The sequence below is a fragment of the Piliocolobus tephrosceles genome, chromosome 21, assembly GCF_002776525.5.
Source record: "Piliocolobus tephrosceles isolate RC106 chromosome 21, ASM277652v3, whole genome shotgun sequence".
In the NCBI taxonomy this organism is placed as follows: Eukaryota; Metazoa; Chordata; class Mammalia; order Primates; family Cercopithecidae; genus Piliocolobus; species Piliocolobus tephrosceles.
The window spans coordinates 50986151-51006166 of NC_045454.1; the positions used below are offsets into that span (position 1 = coordinate 50986151).

Genomic DNA, 20016 nt, shown 5'->3' on the forward strand with positions numbered 1-20016 from the left:
CCACACCGTAGGCACACAACTGCCACACTGCCACACCACTGCCACACTGCCACACCGCAGGCACACCACTGCGACACCGCAGGCACACCATCACCACACTGCTGCCACACTGCAGGCACACCATCGCAGGCACACCGCCACCACACCGCAGGCACACCACAGCCACACTGCAGGCACACTGCTGGCTGGGTGGGGCCATGTTGGCCGAGGAAGGGCTCGTCTGTGTCCGCCATCAGGCTGTGGTTGTCAGCCCATTCCCGTCCTGCCTCAGCCCAGCACCCTGAATGCTGGGAGCTCCACACCCGCCTGCCCCAGGGAGTTCCAGCCTGTCGAGTGTCCACTCCACCATGGTCATTGTGTATGTTCCATGAGCCGTGTGAGGGAGCCTCCAGGACCCATGGAGCTGTGTGTCACACAGCCGAGGTCCGTCCAGCGCCCATCGGGCAGGGGCAGGGCGGGGCCCCGAGATGGCGCCATGGTCTGCACCCAGCTGGGCACCGCAGAGCCTTGGCGGGCACCAGTGCACGATGGGTTTCAGAAGCTGGGCACCGCAGAGCCTTGGCGGGCACCAGTGCACGATGGGTTTCAGAGGCGGGTCTGTTCCCTTCCCTGCAGTTTGAGGCCGGGGCCACCCCCATGCTGCAGGCTCCTCTCTGGCAGGCTGGTCACGGCTATGCTCTCTCTTCCCTTCAGGACTGGGTTATGACCCCTACAACCCCGAGCTGCCCAAACCCCCCTCACAGAGGGAGAATGGCACCCTGGGCCTGGGGGAGGAGCCGCGCCCGGACGTGCTGGAGTTGGAGCTGGTCAACCAGGCCATTGAGGCCGTGCGCAGTGAGGTGGAGCTGGAGCAGCGGCGCTACCGGGAGCTGCTAGAGACGGCCCGTGAGCACCGCGCCGCCGAGGCCCCCGCCCTGGCGCCCCGTGGCCCCAATGCCAGCCCCACCGTGGGCCTGGACGAGGATGCCTTCCCCCTGGCCTTCGACTACAGCCCCAGCAGCCATGGCCTGTTAAGTCCTGATACCGGCTACCAGCCCACCCCGCTGGCCACTCCTGCCGAGTCGGGCAGCAAGTACCTGCTGGCGTCCCTGGACAGGGGTCAGGGCAGAGGCGGAGGGGGCGGTGGTGCCCTGGAATACGTCCCCAAGGCTGTGAGCCAGCCCCGGCGGCACAGCCGCCCTGTTCCCAGCGGCAAGTATGTGGTGGACAACTCCAGGCCACCCACAGACCTGGAGTATGACCCTCTCTCCAACTACTCGGCCCGGCACCTCAGCAGGGCCAGCTCCCGGGACGAGCGGGCTGCCAAGCGACCCCGGGGCCCCCGCGGCAGCGAGCCCCACACCCCTGCTCCCAAAAAGCCCTGTGACCCCTTCAGCAGCTGCGATGCGAGGTTTTCAGACTCAGAAGATGAGGCTACCACGGCCCCAGGTAGCGAACCCACCACGGCCAGCACCCCCAAAGCCAGGGCTGACCCTGAGAGCAAGGCCACCGGGCAGCCACCCTCCAAAGAGGGCCTGGAGGCCGAGGGGGGCGGCCTGCGGGAGACCAAGGAGACGGCCGTGCAGTGCGACGTGGGGGACTTCCAGCCGCCCCCAGCCAAGCCCGGCTCCCCAGCCCAGGTCCAGGCCTCACAGGATGGGGGCTGCCCCAAGGAGGGAAAACCCAAGAAGAAAAAAAGCGGGACCCCACCTGCCCCCAGCTGCAAAGACGGGACCCAGAGGAAGGACAAGACCAAGGATAAGGGCCGAGGGCGGCCTGCAGAAAAGCCCCGTTCGGACAAGAAGGGCCCGCAGGCCAGCAGCCCCCGGCGCAAGGCAGAGCGACCGGAAGGGACCAAGAAGAAGCCATCTTCGGCCACTCCTGTGGCCAGCTCAGGGAAAGGACGGCCTGACTGGCCAGCGCGGCGGCCGAGCCCCACAAGCGGGGACTCCCGACCGGTGGCCAGCAGAGGCCCGCCCCGCCCCCTCCAGCTCCCCGACAGGAAAAGCACCAAGGCCCCGTCGGGGAAGCTGGTGGAGCGGAAAGCCCGCTCGCTAGACGAGGGCGCCTCCCAGGACGCCCCCAAACTGAAGAAGCGGGCCCTGAGCCACGCCGACCTCTTTGGAGATGAGAGTGAGGACGAGGCCGCAGGGCCGGGGGTGCCGAGCGTGTGGCCCCCTGCCCTCCCCAGCCTCAGCTCAGATTCAGACTCTGACTCGGACTCCAGCCTGGGCTTCCCGGAGGCGCGGGGGCCGCCCAAGCGGCTCAAGGCCTCCCCGCCCCCCTCCCCCGCACCGTCCTCCTCCTCTTCGTCCTCCTCCAGCGCGGGGGCGGATGTGGACTACTCGGCCCTGGAGAAGGAGGTGGACTTTGACTCGGACCCCATGGAGGAGTGCCTGCGCATCTTCAACGAGTCCACCAGCGTCAAGGCGGAGGACAGAGGCCGGCTGGCCCGGCAGGTGAGGGCGCGGGTGCCCAGGCTGGGCTCAGGCGGAGGACAGAGGCCGGCTGGCCCGGCAGGTGAGGGCGCGGGTGCCCAGGCTGGGCTCAGGCGGAGGACAGAGGCCGGCTAGCCCAGCAGGTGAGGGCACGAGTGTTCGGGCTGGGCTCAGACGAGGCAGAACCCAGGGCCTGGTGAGGGATGTTCTGTTCGGAGTGGTTTCCAGCTGGCTCGGAGGCATTGGGTAGAGGCAGCTCCTCCGTGCTGGCCCCTGAGCCTGTTGAAATCTCAGCAGCTCAGGAGTGCCCGGGCGGCCCTGTTGCCCCTCACACACCCAGAGCGGTTGCTGGCCCCGGGCCACCATTCAGGCTCCTGTGGCCATGTGCACACAGTCTGTTCCCACTGACTGGCAGGGGGATATTGGCCCACCCACCCACCTCGGGAACCCACCTCTGGCACACCCTTCTAGCCCCTCTCGCCTCCCCTCTTCTCCCCTTTCCTCCCTTCTCCCTCTCTTCTCCCTTCCCTTCCCACCCCCATCTCTGTCTCTTCTCTTCCAGCTCCTCTGTCTCCTCTCCTTGTCCCCTCCTCATCCCCTCCTGCCCCTCTCTCCTCCCCTCCATCCTCCCTACCCCTAGTGTGCGGAGCTCTTGCGTTCCTGGGCCAGCTCTGGACCCCTGTGTCTCCTGGCCCAGTGTCTCCACATTGGCCACCAGGGGGAGCTCGCTCCACACAGACTGAGCCCAAGGGCTCAGGCCGCTCAGCAGGCGCGCCCTGGGGCCTCACTTTCCCAGTGTGCTTTCACTCTGTGGCCTGGGGTCTCCAAGCCCGGGCCCTGGGCGCACAGGAGAGTAGCCTTGGGCGTCTGCAGAACGTGGGACACCTGCCCGCCGCCCCCCTACCCCAACTGCACTCACTCACACACAGCCCAGGGACTGGTGACCCTGATCCCTCAGCTGCTGTGCCTGGGGGCTGGGCTATGCCGTTCCCCACTTGCCAGGGGTGGTTTGAGGTTGGGGTGTGTTGGTGTTGGTGGGGAGGCAGACCCATGCTGATGGACGGACGTGTGTCTTAGCCCCCCAAGGAAGAGAAAAGCGAGGAGAAGGGGCTTTCGGGTCTGACCACTCTGTTCCCTGGGCAGAAGAGGAGGATCTCCCACCTTTCCAAGCAAGGCCAGGAGGTAAGGTCCGCAGAGGCCAGGCCAGCAGGGGCCTTTTTATATTTTAAAGACAGGGTTGGCCAGGCTTGGTGGCTCATGCCTGTAATCCCAGCATTTTGGGAGGCCGAGGTGGGTGGATCACCTGAGGGCAGGAGTTCAAGACCAGCCTGGCCAACATGGCAAAACCCCGTCTCTACTAAAAATACAAAAACTAGCTGGGCGTGGTGGCGGGTGCCTGTAATCCCAGCTACCAGGGAGGCTGAGGCAGGAGAATCACTTGAACTCAGGAGGCAGAGGTTACAATAGCCAAGATTGCACCACTGCACTCCAGTCTGGGTGACAGAACAAGACTCTGTCTCCAAAAAAAAAAATTATAAAAAATAAGGGGGTCTTGCTCTGTCACCCAGGCTGGTCTTCCAACTCCTGACCTCAAGTGATCCTCCTGCCTCAGCCTCCCAGTGTTGGGATTACAGGTGTGCACCACCGCACCCGGCTTCATCCCTCCGTTTTTTTTTTTTTCTTTTTTTTTGAGATGGAGTCTTGCTCTGTCACCCAGGCTGGAGTGCAGTGGCGCGATCTCCACTCACTGCAACCTCCACCTCCCGGGCTCAAGCGATTTTCCCGCCTCAGCCTCCCGAGTACCTGGGATTACAGGTGCCCACCACCACACCAGGCTAATTTTTGTATCTTTAGTAGAGATGGGGTTTCACCATGTTGGCCAGTCTGGTCTCGAACTCCTGACCTCGTGATCCGCCCACTGATCACGAGAGTTGCTTTTGTAAAGCATCAGTGATTTCCCCATTCGTTCTTCCACCCAAGTTTCACCATAAATTTGATGCTTAACATTCGCTTCGATTTTAGCAGAACTCCTGTTGCTCTGACTGAGGCTCTGTTCTAACTGATATCTTACTTTTTTTTAGTGCCTCAAACTCCGTCTGTTTCAGACATGTTACGTCAAGTTAGTATCAGTTTATTTTGGGTCAGAAAACTTGAAATCCATGCAAGTTTCGTCACAGTGCACGTTTTCCATGAGATTTTTGAAGACACCTTATCTTTGATGCTGCCCGAGTCCCAGAGAGAACTGGCTCCTGCCCCTTCCTGTTAGATCGCACACAGTGCTGGGGCGGGGGTCAGAGCAGGGACAGCAGCCCCAGGGTGACCTCCCGCAGACTGCCTGCTACGCCGTGTGCGGCCTGGGCCTGGGCCAGTTGTCCAGCTCTGAGCCCCAGTGTCCTCTGTAGCCCGGAGACAGTAGCGCTTGTCAGGCCCCTGTGCAGACGCAGCGAGGCAGTGCGGGAAAAGCAGAGAGCCTGGCTCCCAGGCCAGCAGCCAGGAGAGTCCAAGTTGATCCAGTCCCAGAGCCTCCCCAGAGGGGCTTTGAGGAAGATTAGGTGTAGTGGCATTGGATTGGAGTGCCAGTCTAATCGGGGTAGTCCCACGCACCCATGCCTTAATCAGGGCTGAGGACACAGCCTGGGCACCGGGAGACATGGAGTGGGGCAGCCTGGAGCCACGTGTCATTGAGGACCACTGCTCCAAGCTGCTTCCCCCCGGTGTGCCCGGCAGCTCAGAAGGTAGCCAAGGAAGGGGTGCCTCCGTCCCCCGAGCTCCAGCCACCCTCTCCCAAGCCTGCCTGGGGCCGCCTGCTCCAGGTGCCCCGCTGTGCTGCCAGGTCTTAGCATTTGTGGTGATGCAGGCGGAGCCCCCAAGGAGGAGTCCTGCGGTGCCCCCGGCCCGGCCCCCGACGGCACAGGAGGTGTGCTACCTGCGGGCCCAGCAGGCGCAGAGGGCATCAGCGAGCTTGCTGCAGGCCCCCCCCAGGCTGGCGGAGAAGCCGCCCTCCGTCCACATCTCTGCCCCTGGCGAGAAGAGGAGGATCGCCCACATCCCCAATCCCCGCCTGGCTGCAGGTGAGTGCTGACCCAGGAGGTCTTTGCCAGGGGGACGTTGGCATGTGGGCAGGAGAGGGCACCCCGAGGTCTCTGAGCTCACCTGAACCACGTGGTGTTTGCTCATGGGGCAACTTTGGGCCCCCTCCTTGGGGCTCTCAGCCTGCCTGTCTGTGAAATGGGGACTGTTGAGGGGTGCAAGAGGCCTGGCCCAGCACCTTCCTTCCCTGACCCAGCTCTGGGGTTACTAGGAGTCCAACAGCCTGGTGGGGACTGTGCTGAACCAGGGCTTGAGCCTGTGGTGCCAGGGAATGGGGAGCCATGTCGGGGTGCCTGGCATTGGGTGAGGTGCAGCCTCCTGCAGGTGTGGCTTTCTGCCTGGTGTGTGAGTGGGGGGGCGTGGCCTCTGATGGAAATGAGCACCGTCTTCGCAGGAGCGGGGCTGTGTTTCCTTTCCTCCGAGAAGCACTTCCTCCCAGAGTCTTGTGGAAAGTCGGGCCAGGCCTTAGTGGTGGGTGGACAGGACCCTTCACGGGGGGTTGTCCTGTTTCTTGCATCTTCACATCAGTGGTGTCCGTAGAGCGAGGAAGTTTCCCTGGAGGCAGGTCACAGATGAGGGTCCCCCAGAAAGCTCCTAAAAAATGCAGGTTCTGGTCTAGAGGCTGGGAAAGGACCTTTGTGTCTGGCACGCTCCCTGGGAGGGCATGGCTGCTGTCCAAGGACCACTCTGAGCAGCCTGCTGGTTTGGAGACCCTGCCTCCCTGGCGCTGGCCAGGGGGCCTTAGGGCCAGCCCCGGTGATTCCCCTGCACATCCCATGGATCCCCCGCCCTCTTGTGCTGGACCTGGACTGAGGCCTTCCCTAGGGAGAACTCTCCAGGCCACTCTGACCTCCCCTCCCCAGAGCCCCACACGTCTGCGATCTTAGCCCCAGAGAAGGGAAATCACTGAGTTGGGCTGATCCCGGGACCTCACACACTAGCGTCGGTGACTGCGTGCTTGTGGTTGTCCTGTTGCTGGTCCGTGGTGGGTGCTGAGCTGTCACAGTGCCCTCGGGACCCACCGCCTGAAGCGAGTCTGGCATCCCAAGTGCTGGCAGTGCCACAGGGCAGGCTCACCTGGCTTGGAGGACTCCTGTGGCTGCCTGTGCTCGCCCCCGGCGTGTGGCCGAGGGAGCCTGGAGGGTCTCCATCCATTCCTGAAGGGCAAACCCTCCACTGCAAGAGGCGCGTGCCAGCCTGGCGGGCAGCCTGCTTCCTTCCTGGGCGGCCCGCGGTAGCATGAGCAGACTCAGCCTGCTTCCCTTGCACCTTCCGGGGCCAGATGGCGTTTCAAGGGATGTTGCTCTGAGACTAGGGCCAGATGTCCCCGCCCACAGCTCCGCTTCCTGGGTCGGTGCCGAGCCCCTAGTCCAGAAGCCCCCCGCCACACAGACACACATGCCCAGGTTGCAGCTGCCCGTGGGGCCAGCCCTCCGAAACAGCCCCTGCAGGCCTGGCCTCCTCCCTTTGGTTTGTGACTTCATCAAAGGGCGAGACAGAACACAGAGGCCGCAGGGCAGGGCAGGCCGCTGGTCACAGTGAGCAGGTGGGGGTGCCCGAGACCCTCTGGTCCTCCGTCCTGGAGCAGGGCCTTTCCCTCAGACATCGATGCCTCGGGCTTGGGGTCGGAACACGTGGCAGAGGCCTGGACCGCCCCACCGCTGACGTGGCCTGAGCGGCCTCCACAGCCTGACCTGTGTCCTCTGCCTCGATGGACTTGCCTGAAGGCAGTTAGAGCCTGATGTCATTGCGCAGTCCCAGCCCCGCGCCCCGGCCTGGCCCCCTGCACGCGGAGATGCACGTGCTGCTGGCGCTGAGTGGCCGCGGCTGCCTGGTGCTCCGCCACGTGGTGATGGGCAGCCACTTGCACTCTGACCACACCCCCTGTGCCCCGCCAGCCCCCACAGGTGCCAAGAGGACCCTCGCGGCCAGCGGCAGCCAGCCCTCCAACGGCCCCGAACCAGGAGGCCAGCAGCTGAAAACACGCACATTGTCGGGGATGGCATCCAAGACTACCACCACCATCACCCCTAAGCGAATCGCCCACAGTCCATCCTTACAGGTAGCCCCTCCCGTCTTGGCAAGTACCACCACCCCAGACCAAGCCCCGAGGCCCAGCCTTATGGTGCCCTAGCCCTTCCTGGCCACATGGAGCCTGCGGAGGGCCAGCCTCGCCCCTGCCCTGTGGGCCTTCGTGCTCCACACTGCAGTACAGCCTTCATCTTCCCTCCTCATGCCCTGGTGGTTTTCTTTATTTTTTTTTTTGAGACGGAGTCTTGCTCTGTTGCCCAGACTGGAGTGCAGTGGTGCGATCTTGGCTCACTGCAAGCTCTGCCTCCCAGGTTCATGCCATTCTGCCTCAGTCTCCCGAGTAGCTGGGACTACAGGTGCCCGCCACCATGCCCACCTAACTTTTTGTATTTTTAGTAGAGATGGGGTTTCACCGCGTTTGCCAGGATGGTCTCTATCTCCTGACCTCGTGATCTGCCCGCCTCAGCCTCCCAAAGTGCTGAGATTACAGGCGTGAGCCACCGCGCCTGGCCGCCCTGGTGGTTTTTTTTTGTTGTGTGTGTGTGTGTGTTTTTTTTTTTTGGTTGGTTGGTTGGTGTTTTTTTGTTTTTTTTTTTGTTTTTTTTAAGAGACGGGATCTCTGTTGCCCAGGCTGGAGTGCAGGGGCACTATCATGGCTCACTGCAGCCTCGACCTCCTGGGCTCAAGTGATCCTTCCACCTCAGCCTCCTAAGTAGCTGGGACCACAAGCCTGTGTCACCAGACCCCAGCTAATAATTTTGTTTTTTCTTTTGTAGAGACAGGGTTTTGCCACGTTGTCCATTGTCCAGGCTGATTCTCCCGCCTCAGTGATCCTCCCGCCTCAGCCTCCCAAAGTGCTGGGATTATAGGCATGAGCCACCATGCCTGGCCTTGTTTTGTTTTTAATAAATAGACTGCGTTTTTTGAGCAACTTTAGGTTTCTAGGAAAATTGAGCAGAAAGTTTAGCAAGTTCCCTTGTGCCCCCATGGCCTCAGTTTCCCATGCCCTTAGTTCCCCCTGCCCTCAGTTTCCCCTGCCACTCCTGTCTTGCCTTGGCGTGTCTGTCCCTACTGGAGCCAGGCTGATCTGTCACAGTGCATCTCACTGTTGTCTCCAGCCGTGGTCACGGCGTCATCGTGTCTGTGTTTCCGGCTGGAGGTCCCGCGGAGGCCTCACCCACGGCTGCTTTTGCCTTCCCTCTAGAGTTTAAAGAAACCCATTATCCCCAAAGAGTTTGGGGGCAAAGTCCCCACCGTCATCCGCCAGCGTTATCTCAACCTGTTCATTGAGGAGTGTCTCAAGTTCTGTACCTCCAACCAGGAGGCCATAGAGAAGGTGAGGTCCTGGAGTTCCTGTTGGGCCAGCCGGGTGGGGACTAGGGGGCCAGGGTGGTGCCCAGACATCCCCCAGCCTCTCAGCCGCAGCTGCAACCTGGAGCTGCCTGGGAGAGATGCAAGTCCCCGACCCCATGGCGACCCCACCACTGGGGTTCCCCAGGACCAGGCAGGCATGGCCTCAGTTGGGCACCACGTGTCCCCCAGGCACTGAACGAGGAGAAGGTGGCCTATGACCGCAGCCCCAGCAAGAACATCTACCTGAATGTGGCCGTGAACACCCTCAAGAAGCTCAGGGGCCTGGCCCCCAGCTCCGTGCCCGGCCTCAGCAGTGAGTCCTGGCGGGTGGGGCGGGGGCTCAGGATTGCCCTTGGAGTGGCAGCTGGGCTAAGCTGGGACCTTCACAGCCCTGAGCTCAGCCACAGTCTCAGACAAAAGGAAAGCGTGGCTGCCTGCTCCCTGGTTCCCAGGCTTCTGTCTAGGACTGGCCTGGCCCTGGCGTCCTCGCTGTCAGCCACCTTCCTCTGCCGAGTCAGGTCTCCGGGCCGAGGGGCCGCCTGCTAATGGAGCCGCGGCAGCCTCTTCAAAGCAGGAGGTCCAGCGCTGGGCAAGCTCCGTGCATTAAGCTCTAGGGAGGAAGAAAGCAGAGACCTGGGCGTTTCATTGCAGCCTCTCCAGGCTGCATTAAGCTATCACTGGCCCCCGCCTCCATCCCCGCCTCCATTAGCACTTGGAGAGGCCCTGGGTTGGCGTCGCAGGCTGGGTGGCCCGAGAAGGCTCAAAGCCCTCAAAAGCCATTAGATCCCCGGTGCTGTTTTCCTGGCCCTTCCCCCTTCGCTTGAGGGGAGAGGGCGAAGGCTTCGGGTGTGGGGTCTCCGTGCAGCTCCCGGGCCTGCAGAGCTGGGGGCTACCCTGCATCCCTGGCCCACCACGTGTCTGCCTCCTGTTCGGGTCAGGATGGAACCCAGGGTCAGTGGGGCACTGTCCCAGAAAGGGGGAGTTGAGGCAGAGGTCTGAGGAGGGCAGGGTGGGTGGGAGAGCAGGTGAGATGGGGGTCTGAGCCGCTAGTTCACACCCTCCTCCCCTCCTCCCCTCCTTCCAGAAACCAGTGGCCGCAGGGTTGTGTCCCACGAGGTGGTGTTGGGGGGCAGGTTGGCCACCAAGACCAGCTTCTCGCTCAGCCGCCCAAGCAGCCCCCGGGTGGAGGACCTGAAAGGTGAGGCCTTGCCCCACCTCTGCTGTGCCACATGCTGCCTCGCGGGCCCCCACCAGCCGCCTTTCCCGGTGGTGTCCACCGCCCCGTGGACCATCCCAGGCCGGGGCTGACCACCGTGCCTGTCTACAGGGGCTGCCCTGTACAGCCGCCTCAAGGAGTACCTGCTCACCCAGGACCAGCTCAAGGAGAACGGCTACCCCTTCCCGCACCCAGAGCGGCCCGGCGGTGCAGTCATCTTCACAGCGGAGGAGAAGAGGCCCAAGGACTGTGAGTTGCTGGCCTTCAACGGCCGAGGTGGGCAGGTGCGGGACGTGGGCAAGGCCAGGCACGTAGGCCCCAGCGTGAGCCTCAGCTTTTGCCCGGGTCCCCCCCACAGCTTCCTGCAGGACCTGCTGCCGCTGTGGCACTGAGTACCTTGTGTCCTCCTCGGGCCGCTGTGTCCGGGACGAGGAGTGTTACTACCACTGGGGACGGCTGCGCCGGAACCGGGGTAAGGCCTTACCCGGGCCCCCCCGTCCCACCCACGGTCCCCGGAACCGGGGTAAGGCCTTACCCAGGCCTCCCCCGTCCCACCCATGGTCCCTGGAACCGGGGCCCTCCCTTGAGGCCCCCGGAACTCGGGTAAGGCCTTACTCAAGCCTTCTGTCCCCGCCACGGTCCCTGGACTCCACCGTCCCAGGCAGAGCCAGGGCCAGCCCTTGGCCTCATTTTCTCTCCACCTGTTCTTTATGCAAAAGTAAGACAAGAGCTTTCCCATGACAATGTTCAAATGCCACCACCTGAAAGGCCCTGTGTCCCTGTCTTCCTGTGCCCTGGTCCGTGGGAATGGGGAGGCTGCCGGCCACACGAGTGGAGGGCTCGTCCCGCCCTTGGCCTGCTGGTTCCATTCAATCCCCCAGGCAGCCACAGCCGGCCACACGAGCGGAGGGCTCGTCCCACCCTTGGCCTGCTGGTTCCATTCAATCCCCCAGGCAGCCACAGCCGTGCTTGGGGCACATGGCCAGCCTTGCACAGCCCTGCTGCGGCCCCTAAAGCCATCGCCTCGGTGGTACCTGGAGGGTCCTGCCCAAGGCGGCGCTGCCCGAGAGGCCTCTGCAGAGCGCGCTGGTTTCCCTGGATCCAGGCCTGGGCGTCCTGGCGGCCAGACTATTGCCGGGGCCTGGTCTGCTTCCAGCTCCGCCAAGAGGCTGAGGTCTTCTGTCCTCAGTCTTTACTCTCTAGTAGGGCTCAGCAGATGCGTGTGGTCAGTGCCCCGGGGGCTGTGGAGTGGGCCTGGCCGGGCCCTGACTGTGTGTCTGTGTCCCCTGCAGTGGCCGGAGGCTGGGAGACCCAGTACATGTGCTGCTCGGCTGCCGCCGGCTCTGTAGGCTGCCAGGTCGCAAAGGTGAGCCTTGGCATTCCGATCCCCTCTGCCTGTTCTCAAGACTTCTGCTTCCCCGTGGCTGGTCTTGGGTCTCAGGACACAGCACAGTCTTGGGCTCAGGGTCTCGGCCCCTGGGCAGCCTTTCCTGTGTTACCCAGAGAGCGTAGTGCCCATAGGCCCCAGGCCCTGTCCCTGGCCACTTCCCATCGTGGGAAGCCGTCCTCCCTGTGTCTTCTTGGCAAGCCCCCTTCCCCACCTGCTCACCAGGGTCCCAGCCAGTGAACGGGCGTGATGGATGGATAGGACGGTCCCGAAGGGCTCAGAGATGTGCTGCTGCCACCCCCGCCCCCACTGCACCCCGAAGCCGCCCTCACCTGCCTTCTCCACCCCCAGCAACACGTGCAGGATGGCCGGAAGGAGCGCCTTGAGGGCTTCGTGAAGACCTTTGAGAAAGAGCTCTCAGGAGACACCCACCCAGGGATCTACGCCCTGGACTGCGAGATGGTGAGGCCATTCTCTGCCCAGCCTCAGGTTTAGGATAGGAGAGGACCTGTCCTGGCGCGGCCGCCCCATCTGGGCCCGGCTCACCGGCCAGTGTTCAGAGGGCTTCTCTCGCAGCACCGGTGCCTGCGGCTCCTGCCCTGGACCAACACCCCATACTTCCCAGCACAGCCAAGCCCTCGGAGGGCACCTTGGCTTCCCAGCACAGCCAAGCTCCCGGAGGGCACTGGGCCCTGGCTCTGCCTATGAATGGGAGGCAGGAGGGCTTTGGGAAAGGGGGTTGCTGAGGTCACACCCCACTCTGCCTCTCCTAGAAGCCCCACAGAGTCTCTGGTTGCTGCCTCTGCCTCACAGGGCTCTGGAGACCTCAAGGTGGGCAGGGGGCGGGAGGGAGGGAGGCCGGTCCCCGGGGCGCGTCTGAGGCGCGTCCCTCGCCTGCAGTCCTACACCACGTATGGCCTGGAGCTGACGCGCGTCACAGTGGTCGACACGGACGTGCACGTGGTTTATGACACCTTCGTGAAGCCTGACAATGAGATCGTGGACTACAACACCAGGTGTGGCCAGTGCCCTCCGGGAGCTGGGACCCCTCCCCGCCGTTCCTCCCCAGGGACCCCTCCCCGCCCCGCCAGCCAGTGCTTCCAGGCTGAGCCCTGGCGCCCCTCCTGCCTGCTCCCCCAGGTTTTCGGGGGTGACGGAGGCTGACCTTGCTGACACAAGCGTCACACTGCGTGACGTCCAGGCCGTTCTGCTGAGCATGTTCAGCGCTGACACCATCCTCATCGGACACAGCCTGGAGAGTGACCTCTTGGCCCTGAAGGTGCCCTGCCAGCCCGGGTCCCTCGCGGTTCTCCAGCAGAACCTGCGCAGGCCCCACGTGCACTAACCTCTGCCGCTGCCCGCAGGTCATCCACAGCACCGTGGTGGACACGTCTGTGCTCTTCCCCCACCGCCTGGGCCTCCCCTACAAGCGGTCCTTGCGGAACCTCATGGCCGACTACCTCAGACAGATCATCCAGGACAATGGTGAGTGCCAGCACCTGCCCTGGGGCCATCCCTACGCAGGAGCAGGGTGCTCACCGCATCTGCCCCGCAGTGGATGGGCACAGCTCCAGCGAGGACGCCGGCGCCTGCATGCACCTGGTGATCTGGAAGGTTCGAGAAGACGCCAAGACCAAGCGATGACGCCTGCCCGCCTCCCACCCGCCTCTCCTGCCGCCCTGCTGGTCCTTAGCCCCAGGCCTCTTCCAAAACAGTGCAATAAATCTCCGGTAACCCGTCCACCTGGCCAAGGCAGCCCAGAGCAGCGGGACAAGCTGGCGGCCGGAGAACGCCCAGCCCAGCCCACCCCCGCTCACGTCCTGTGCACCCCTCCGCCCGTCCGCACCCTCTGACCCCAGCCTTCTGGCGTCTCTAGAATTGCTGCTGACAGCGACCAGGACAGAGCCCGCCCCCCGTCAGCCCGCAGCCCCTCCTGCCCCTCCGGCCAGGCCCTCACTCCCTCCCAGGTGGTGGCTGGCACCTCTGCTCCTCACATGGGTCGCGGGGCGGGCTTGTCCCGGGTTTGTTTGAGACAGTCCTTTTTTTATTTTGTATTGTTATTTTTATTATTTTTAATTTAAACCTGATGACTTGCACAGCACCTTTCCCACCGGGAAGAGCGGGCCTGCTGCCTACCCTCCTGGGGGGTGGGGGTGGGACAGACCCCAGTGGGGGCCAGCCAGGGCCACACTCAGCCCAGCGTGGGCTGGACCCGCCTCCATGCTCCAGGGGCTGGCCTGTCTTCGGGGCGCCGGCTTCCACCACTCGCCGCCCCACCCCTGCGCTCCGTGACCTCTGAGAACCCAGCCGGCCCCTCATTAGCCCCAGGGCCTGCGGTCTGGATGGAGCCCACAGGCGTCTGGACACTGTCTTCCCGCCAGAGCCCCGTCCTCCTCTGTGGGGCTCTCCGGACCCCCCCCCGTCACCTCCAGGCAGGGACAGAATAAATGTTTGTATGGATTTTAGATTTGCTGGTCCTGGTCTTGGTGCCTGGTGAGGCCTCTGCATGTGCCCCGGGAAGGTCACTGTCCCTACAGCTGGGACTGATTCTCTTCCCACCGACGCAGTGAAAACCGCAAAACTTTCCCTCACAAAAGCTGGCCCAGTGCTGGCTCCGCCAGGGTTGGGCCACACCTGCTGTGGGGTCCCAGTTCCAGACCCAGATCGTGGGGCCACCATTCTGCAGCTTTTAGTGCCACTCGGACGGGGCAGTGTCCCAGCCCTACGTGGAGCTGGGCTCTGTGCACGGAGCTGGCTTCCCTCTCCACCTCGCCCAGGCATAGGGGCCACATACTGACGGCCAGAGGGGGTTAAAGAGACTGGGAGCCGCTGCATGTGGCCCGTCGAAGGGATGGAGCGCAGACACGGAAAGCTGCTCCGGCCCTTGCCAGGACACACATCATGCAGTGCACGCATGGCTCCAGGCAACCTTGGTTGCACCGGGAACCCATCTGGGAATGGGAGGCCCAGGGGTGTTTAGGCCCCACTTTTTATTCACTTGAGGTAGAAGTGAATTCAGAGCCTCACGGCACAGGCCCCAGCCGTTGAGGGCAGGTTGCCTAGAGGGGCTTTCCTGCCACGCTGGTCTGGGGCTTCTGCTGAAGGGCGAGGCCAAGGGCATGGGGCCCCAGATGAGGACGTGGGGGCCCTCCCCAGAGGACTCCGTCCCAAGGCTGCAGAGGCAGAAGGGTTACCTTCTTGGTTCTGGGCTCTGCATCCTTCCGGGGGGACCGTGGTGAGGCCAGGCCCTTCCACCCTCGAGGGCTGTTCTTGTGACGAGGTGACGCTTCCCACCCCTTCTATAAAGGAGTTTTCTTTTTCTTGTTTGTGAGACAGCCTTGCTTTGTCCCCCAATCTCAGCTGCTGCAGCCTCTGCCTACCAGGTTGCTGGGATTATGGCCTTGCCATCACACCTGGCTAATTTTGTATTTTTAGTAGAGATGGGATCTCTGACCTCAAGTGACCTCAAGTGATTCACCTGCCTCGACCTCCCAAAGTGTTGGGATTACAGGTGTGAGCCACTGTGCCTGGCCCTGTTTTCTAAATAAATGGTGCAGGCGTGTATTCACTCTGTTTCTGTCCGTTCCCATGTGATGTCTGCCTCCCTCTTCCCAGAACGCACCTGGTGCCTCAGGACATAGCCCACGGGGGGTCCCAAGGCTGGCCAGCGCTGGCTTAAGCCCCCAGGGACCTCCTTCAGCTTGTGAAGCCACCTGTTGCCACTGGAGGCTTCAGGGCATTTGCACAAGTGCCCTGGGCAAGCTCCTGCCCCCAGAGAGTGCCCCCTGTGAAGGCTGGGGAGGGGGAATCTGGTCCTCACAGCTGCACCCAACCAGGTCTCTTCTAAAATTTATGAGAACAGTGTGTTTAAACCCCCACCCCCGGTTCTTTTTCATAACCACTAGGCAAGCAAGCGCAGGGGAAGTCTTGAAAGAATGAAAGGAGAGGCTGGGCGCGGTGGCTCAAACCTGTAATCCCAGCACTTCGGGAGGCTGAGACGGGCAGATCACGAGGTCAGGAGATCGAGACCATCCTGGCTAACATGGTGAAACCCCGTCTCTACTAAAAAAAATACAAAAAAAAACTAGCCGGGCGAGGTGGCGGGCGCCTGTAGTCCCAGCTACTTGGGAGGCTGAGGCAGGAGAATGGCGTAAACCCCGGAGGCGGAGCTTGCAGTGAGCTGAGATCCGGCCACTGCACTCCAGCCTGGGCGACAGAGCGAGACTCCGTCTCAAAAAAAAAAAGAATGAAAGGAGAGAAGTCGGACAGTGGCCTGCCCAGGAGGTGGAGGCTGCAGTGAGCTCTGATCGCACCACTGCACTCCAGCCCGGGTGACACACCGAGACTGTCTCTAAAAAAAGAGAGGTTCCCTGGCAACCTCCAGGGCCAAGCAGACTTCCAGTTAGGGCTTCCAAAGAAAAGAGAGTTTGTGATCACCGAAAACCTTCACGTGGGCCGGGCGTGGTGGCTCAAGCCTGTAATCCCAGCACTTTGGGAGGCCGAGACGGGCGGATCACGAGGTCAGGAGATCAAGACCATCCTGGCTATCACGGTGAAACCCCGTCTCTACTAAAAATACAAAAAACTAGCCGGGCGAGGTGGCGGGCGCCTGTAGTCCCAGCTACTTGGGAGGCTGAGGCAGGAGAATGGCGTGAACCCGGGAGGCGGAGCTTGCAGTGAGCTGAGATCCGGCCACTGCACTCCAGCCTGGGCGACAGAGCAAGACTCCGTCTCAACAAAAAAAAAAAAAAAAAAAAAGAAAACCTTCACGTGTTCGCTGCTTTGATGGGGGAGGTGGCCTCCCTATGCCCCTCCACCCATGTTTGCCTCTCCCTTTGGGCCCTCACCCCAGGTAGCCTCACTCTTGGGGGCATTTCATCTTCAGCAGCCCCTCCACACACACCTTCTGTCCCTGGCTCCGGGCCCTATCTCTGGCCTGGACGCGCCCTTGCCTCGTCGCTGAACTCACCCCTGCCACTTCAGTAAGGATCCCTGAGCCCCTGCCACCCGCAGGACAGAACCCTGTGGGCTTACTCCTGGCCTTAGGGTGGTCTCAATGGCTATAACCGCCTCTCCCCAGCCTGGTGCTCAGCCCTGCATCTGTGCCTAGGAGGCGCTCGTTGAACGTGTATGGATGGGATGAATGAACGAACCCAGGACATGAATCAGACACGACTTACATACCTGCCTTTACCTGTGGTCCTTCCTCCTGCAGTCTGCCACGCTGTTCCCACCAGTCTCAGCCACCTCAGGTCTGCAAGGCCCATTCCGGCCTGACCCAGGCCCACCTTTACAAGAACCCTTCCAACCCCTCCCTGCGGTGCAGGTCCTTGCAGGTCCTTTCTGCTCCCTGGCCAAGCCCGGCCCGGCCCTGCCCTGACACCCTCTTCCCTTTCAGGCCCCGCCCCTGCACTGGCACTGCTCCCTAAGGCCTTTCCAAGGCCCTGCCGTCTGTCCTGGACCCACCCTGAGCGCCCTCCTACCCTGACCCTGCTGTGCGCGGCCCCGCCTTCCTCCTTGGTCACGCCCCCGATCCTAGCCCCGCCCCTACCTTGACCCAGCTTTGCAAGGCCATGCTCAACCACGCCTCCCTCTTTGGCCACGCCCCTGGATCCTGGTCCCGCCCCTACCTAAACCGTGCTTGCGCGTCCCCGCCTCCCTCGTTGGACCGCCCCGGGTCCTGGTCCCGTCCCTACATTGACTCTGCTCAGCGACAGCCCCATTCGGCCCCGCCTTCCTCCTTTGTAACGACTCCGGATCCTAGCCCCGCCCCTGCCGTAACACTGCTCCGCAAGGCCATGCTCAACCCCGCCTCCTGCTTGGGCCAAGCCCCTGGGTTCTGGCCCCTCCCCTACCTAAACCCTGCTTGAGCGGCCCCGCCTCCCTCTTTGGCCACGCCCCGGGTCCTTGGCCCGCCCCTACTCTTACACCACTCAGCGACACCCCGCTAGGCCCCGCCTTCCTCCTAGCCCCCTCCCAACCCCAGACCCAGGCGCCGCTCCCGAGCGTCTTCTACCCTGACCTGTTCTTCGAGGTTCCGCTCGGCCCCGCCCTTCTGCCGTGACCACGCCCCTGAGGCCTGGCCTGGATCCTGCTCGGCCCCACCTTCGAGTCCCCGCCCCCTTCTTGGCCTTGGCCCCACCCACCCCTCCAGGCCCCGCCCTCGGCCCCCTTCCGGGCTCCGAACCGGCTTCACCTTCGCCTTGGCCGGGCCCCGAGACCCCGCCCCCCGCTTCAGGACCGTTGGCACCGGACTAACGGTTCCACCACGTCAGCCGCCCTGGACGCCCGCGGCCTGCCCCAGGCAGCCTGGCCCCTCCCTGCCTGTCCTGCGCCGGTGAGCAGCGGGTGTTCCCACTGCTGTGCGTCCCCGGGAGCCGGCGCACCCTCTCTGGGCTCCACCCGGGCTGAGAGCTGGGGTCGCGGCAGCGAGGGTAGAGAGGTCGCCCCTAGAGGTTAGCGCGGTCGGGGCTCGGGGGCGGGTGCGGACAGCCCTGGACTCTGGAGCCCTGTCCAGGGCGGTCCTGTGCCTCTGTGGCTGCGGGAAGACGGGGTGGGGGGCTTCCGAGTAATGGGGCGTCCCGGTTAGTGAGGGGGCAGGAAGCCAGCGCTGTGTCCGTGTCTGTTTCTGCCCCCAGATACACTTTGAGTGGATTCTGGCCATTTGAGCATTCTCTCCAACTCTCCGACCCCCAGTCTGCCCCCACAGGGGTCTCCCCCACCACTCCCCCGTCCCACAGCCTAAACCCCTCTTCGCCCTGAACCTCCCTTTTCCTCATATGGTGAATGGGCACTGGCCCCGCTCAGACTCCCAGGAGCACCAGAGCTGGCCCTGAGCCAAGTCCTGCCCCACCAGGACCTGGGGACACAGGTGACTCAGACCCGACTCAGGAAGGCTCAGGTCCTGCTGGCATCGGCGGAGGTGGTGAGAAGGTGATCAGAGCTGGGATGGGGGACTCCCCAGGCAGAGGGGCACCCCAGAGGAGGCACAGGGCCCAGCCTGGTCGGGCTGGGAAGTACGAACGGAGACCAGAAGGCTGAGGACGGGTGCACCGGGCGGCCGGAACCCAAGAGCAGGGGCTTGGTGAGGAGGGCACTGCTAGAGAGTTGGCAGGTGGGGGGCCAGTTGCTAGCGTCTAGGGCTGGTTTGCCCATTCCTCATAGGGGGCCAAACCAGGGCCCCCAGTGCAGAGCTAGAGCCAGACCCACATTCCTAAACCTGCTAGTGGAGAAGATTCCAGGATCTTCCGCCGATGTGCTGTCTGCCTCCATCACCCCCGTCAGAGTTATGGTGCCAGCCAGGGGATGAGGAGGGGGGATGGCCATGCCTGACCCTCATGCTGTGTTTTGAGATATAACATATAGCCCGGGGGTCCCATCCAGTCAGTCAACAGACGACTAAGCCTCTAAGCTGGTGCCACGTGGGGAGAGGGGCAGGAGGCCGTCAGCGAAACCAGGAGGAGGTGAGAGTGGTCCTTCCAGGAAAGGCGAGGTGTGGGGAGCAGTGGCCGGAGTCTGGCATGGCCGGCGGTAGAGTCCTTCTAGGCTGAACTGGCGGGAGGCAACAGGGGTGGCTGCCGGGGGACACTGGCAGATGGGTTGTTGCAGGTTTGGGGATCATCTTGGGGTCCCCTGGGTCTCTGGGTGTCCAAGGCAAGACACACAGCCAATGGCTGGACGTTCAGAGCCGGGGGGAGGCTGCAGATGACTGTGGGAGGTAGCATTTGGAAGGGTCGACCCCTAGGCCGTGAGCTCCTTGAATACGAGTGGTGCCCAGCAAGAGCTGGGGCCGCTGCTGTGACCCAGGGCCCCTCTCTCCCATAGCCCCACCAGCATGGGCAGCCTCGCCCAGAGAGAAGGTCTCCAAGATGATGAGGACAAGAACTCAGGTGCTGATCTTGGGTGGAGGGGGTGGTGCAGGTGGAAGGGATTACGAAGCTCAGGGCTGGCAAGGCGCAGCGGCTCTCACCTGTAATCCCAGCACTTTGGGAGGTCGAGGTGGGTGGATCCCTTGAGGTCAGGGGTTGGAGACCAGCCTGGGCAACATGGAGAAACCCTGTTTCTACTAAAAGTACGAAAATTAGCTGGGCGTGATGGCGTATGCCTGTAATTCCAGCTACTCGGGAGGCTGAGACAGGAGAATCACTTGAACCCAGGAGGTGGAAATTGCAGTGAGCCGAGATTGTGCTACTGCACTCCAGCCTGGGTGACAGAGCGAGACTCCACTGCACTCCAGCCTGGGTCACAGAGCAAGACTCCATCTCAAAAAAAAAAAAAAAAAGTGCAGGGCTGAGGCTGAGATGGGCTGGGGCCCAAACCTGCACGTCAGGCCTTGCCTAGGATTCTCATTTGGTTTCTAGTAGTCCCCAACCCTAGTACTGACTGGGTTTGGGGTATTTGACTCAGGATTTGGGGGCTGCATGCCCAGAAAGATCTGGGCTGCCGGCTGGATGTATGGCCTTGGAGACCGGAGAGCCCATCACTGAGCCTCAGTTTGCCTCCCTCTGTAAAAATGTGTAGGC

The 20016-nt window shown here is 62.8% G+C and overlaps 2 protein-coding genes across 6 annotated transcripts in view; both read left to right on the forward strand.

The window, feature by feature from the left end:
• Window positions 1-13959, forward strand: part of REXO1 (RNA exonuclease 1 homolog) — a 37594-nt gene extending 23635 nt beyond the window's left edge. The window contains exons 2-16 of one of the 2 annotated variants that reach the window (XM_023183613.2): window positions 694-2438; window positions 3495-3599; window positions 5275-5488; window positions 7406-7569; window positions 8743-8874; window positions 9081-9204; window positions 9976-10089; window positions 10219-10356; window positions 10466-10579; window positions 11400-11473; window positions 11846-11956; window positions 12395-12510; window positions 12635-12773; window positions 12859-12979; window positions 13050-13959. In XM_023183613.2, the coding sequence (XP_023039381.1) occupies window positions 694-2438; window positions 3495-3599; window positions 5275-5488; window positions 7406-7569; window positions 8743-8874; window positions 9081-9204; window positions 9976-10089; window positions 10219-10356; window positions 10466-10579; window positions 11400-11473; window positions 11846-11956; window positions 12395-12510; window positions 12635-12773; window positions 12859-12979; window positions 13050-13138 (3500 nt within the window). In that variant the 3' untranslated portion in view covers window positions 13139-13959. Of the gene's footprint in view, window positions 1-693; window positions 2439-3494; window positions 3600-5274; window positions 5489-7405; window positions 7570-8742; window positions 8875-9080; window positions 9205-9975; window positions 10090-10218; window positions 10357-10465; window positions 10580-11399; window positions 11474-11719; window positions 11957-12394; window positions 12513-12634; window positions 12774-12858; window positions 12980-13049 lie in introns of those variants that run through there. The other variant, XR_003309980.2, reaches the window with a different exon arrangement.
• A 2259-nt stretch (window positions 13960-16218) lies between these two features.
• Window positions 16219-20016, forward strand: part of ATP8B3 (ATPase phospholipid transporting 8B3) — a 40471-nt gene continuing 36673 nt past the window's right edge. Inside the window, exons 1-3 of one of the 4 annotated variants that reach the window (XM_023183717.2) lie at window positions 16219-17831; window positions 18133-18957; window positions 19319-19383. In XM_023183717.2, the coding sequence (XP_023039485.1) occupies window positions 19329-19383 (55 nt within the window). In that variant the 5' untranslated portion in view covers window positions 16219-17831; window positions 18133-18957; window positions 19319-19328. The remainder of the gene's footprint in view (window positions 17832-18132; window positions 18958-19318; window positions 19384-20016) is intronic. The other 3 variants (XM_023183718.2, XM_023183719.1, XM_023183720.2) reach the window with 3 other exon arrangements.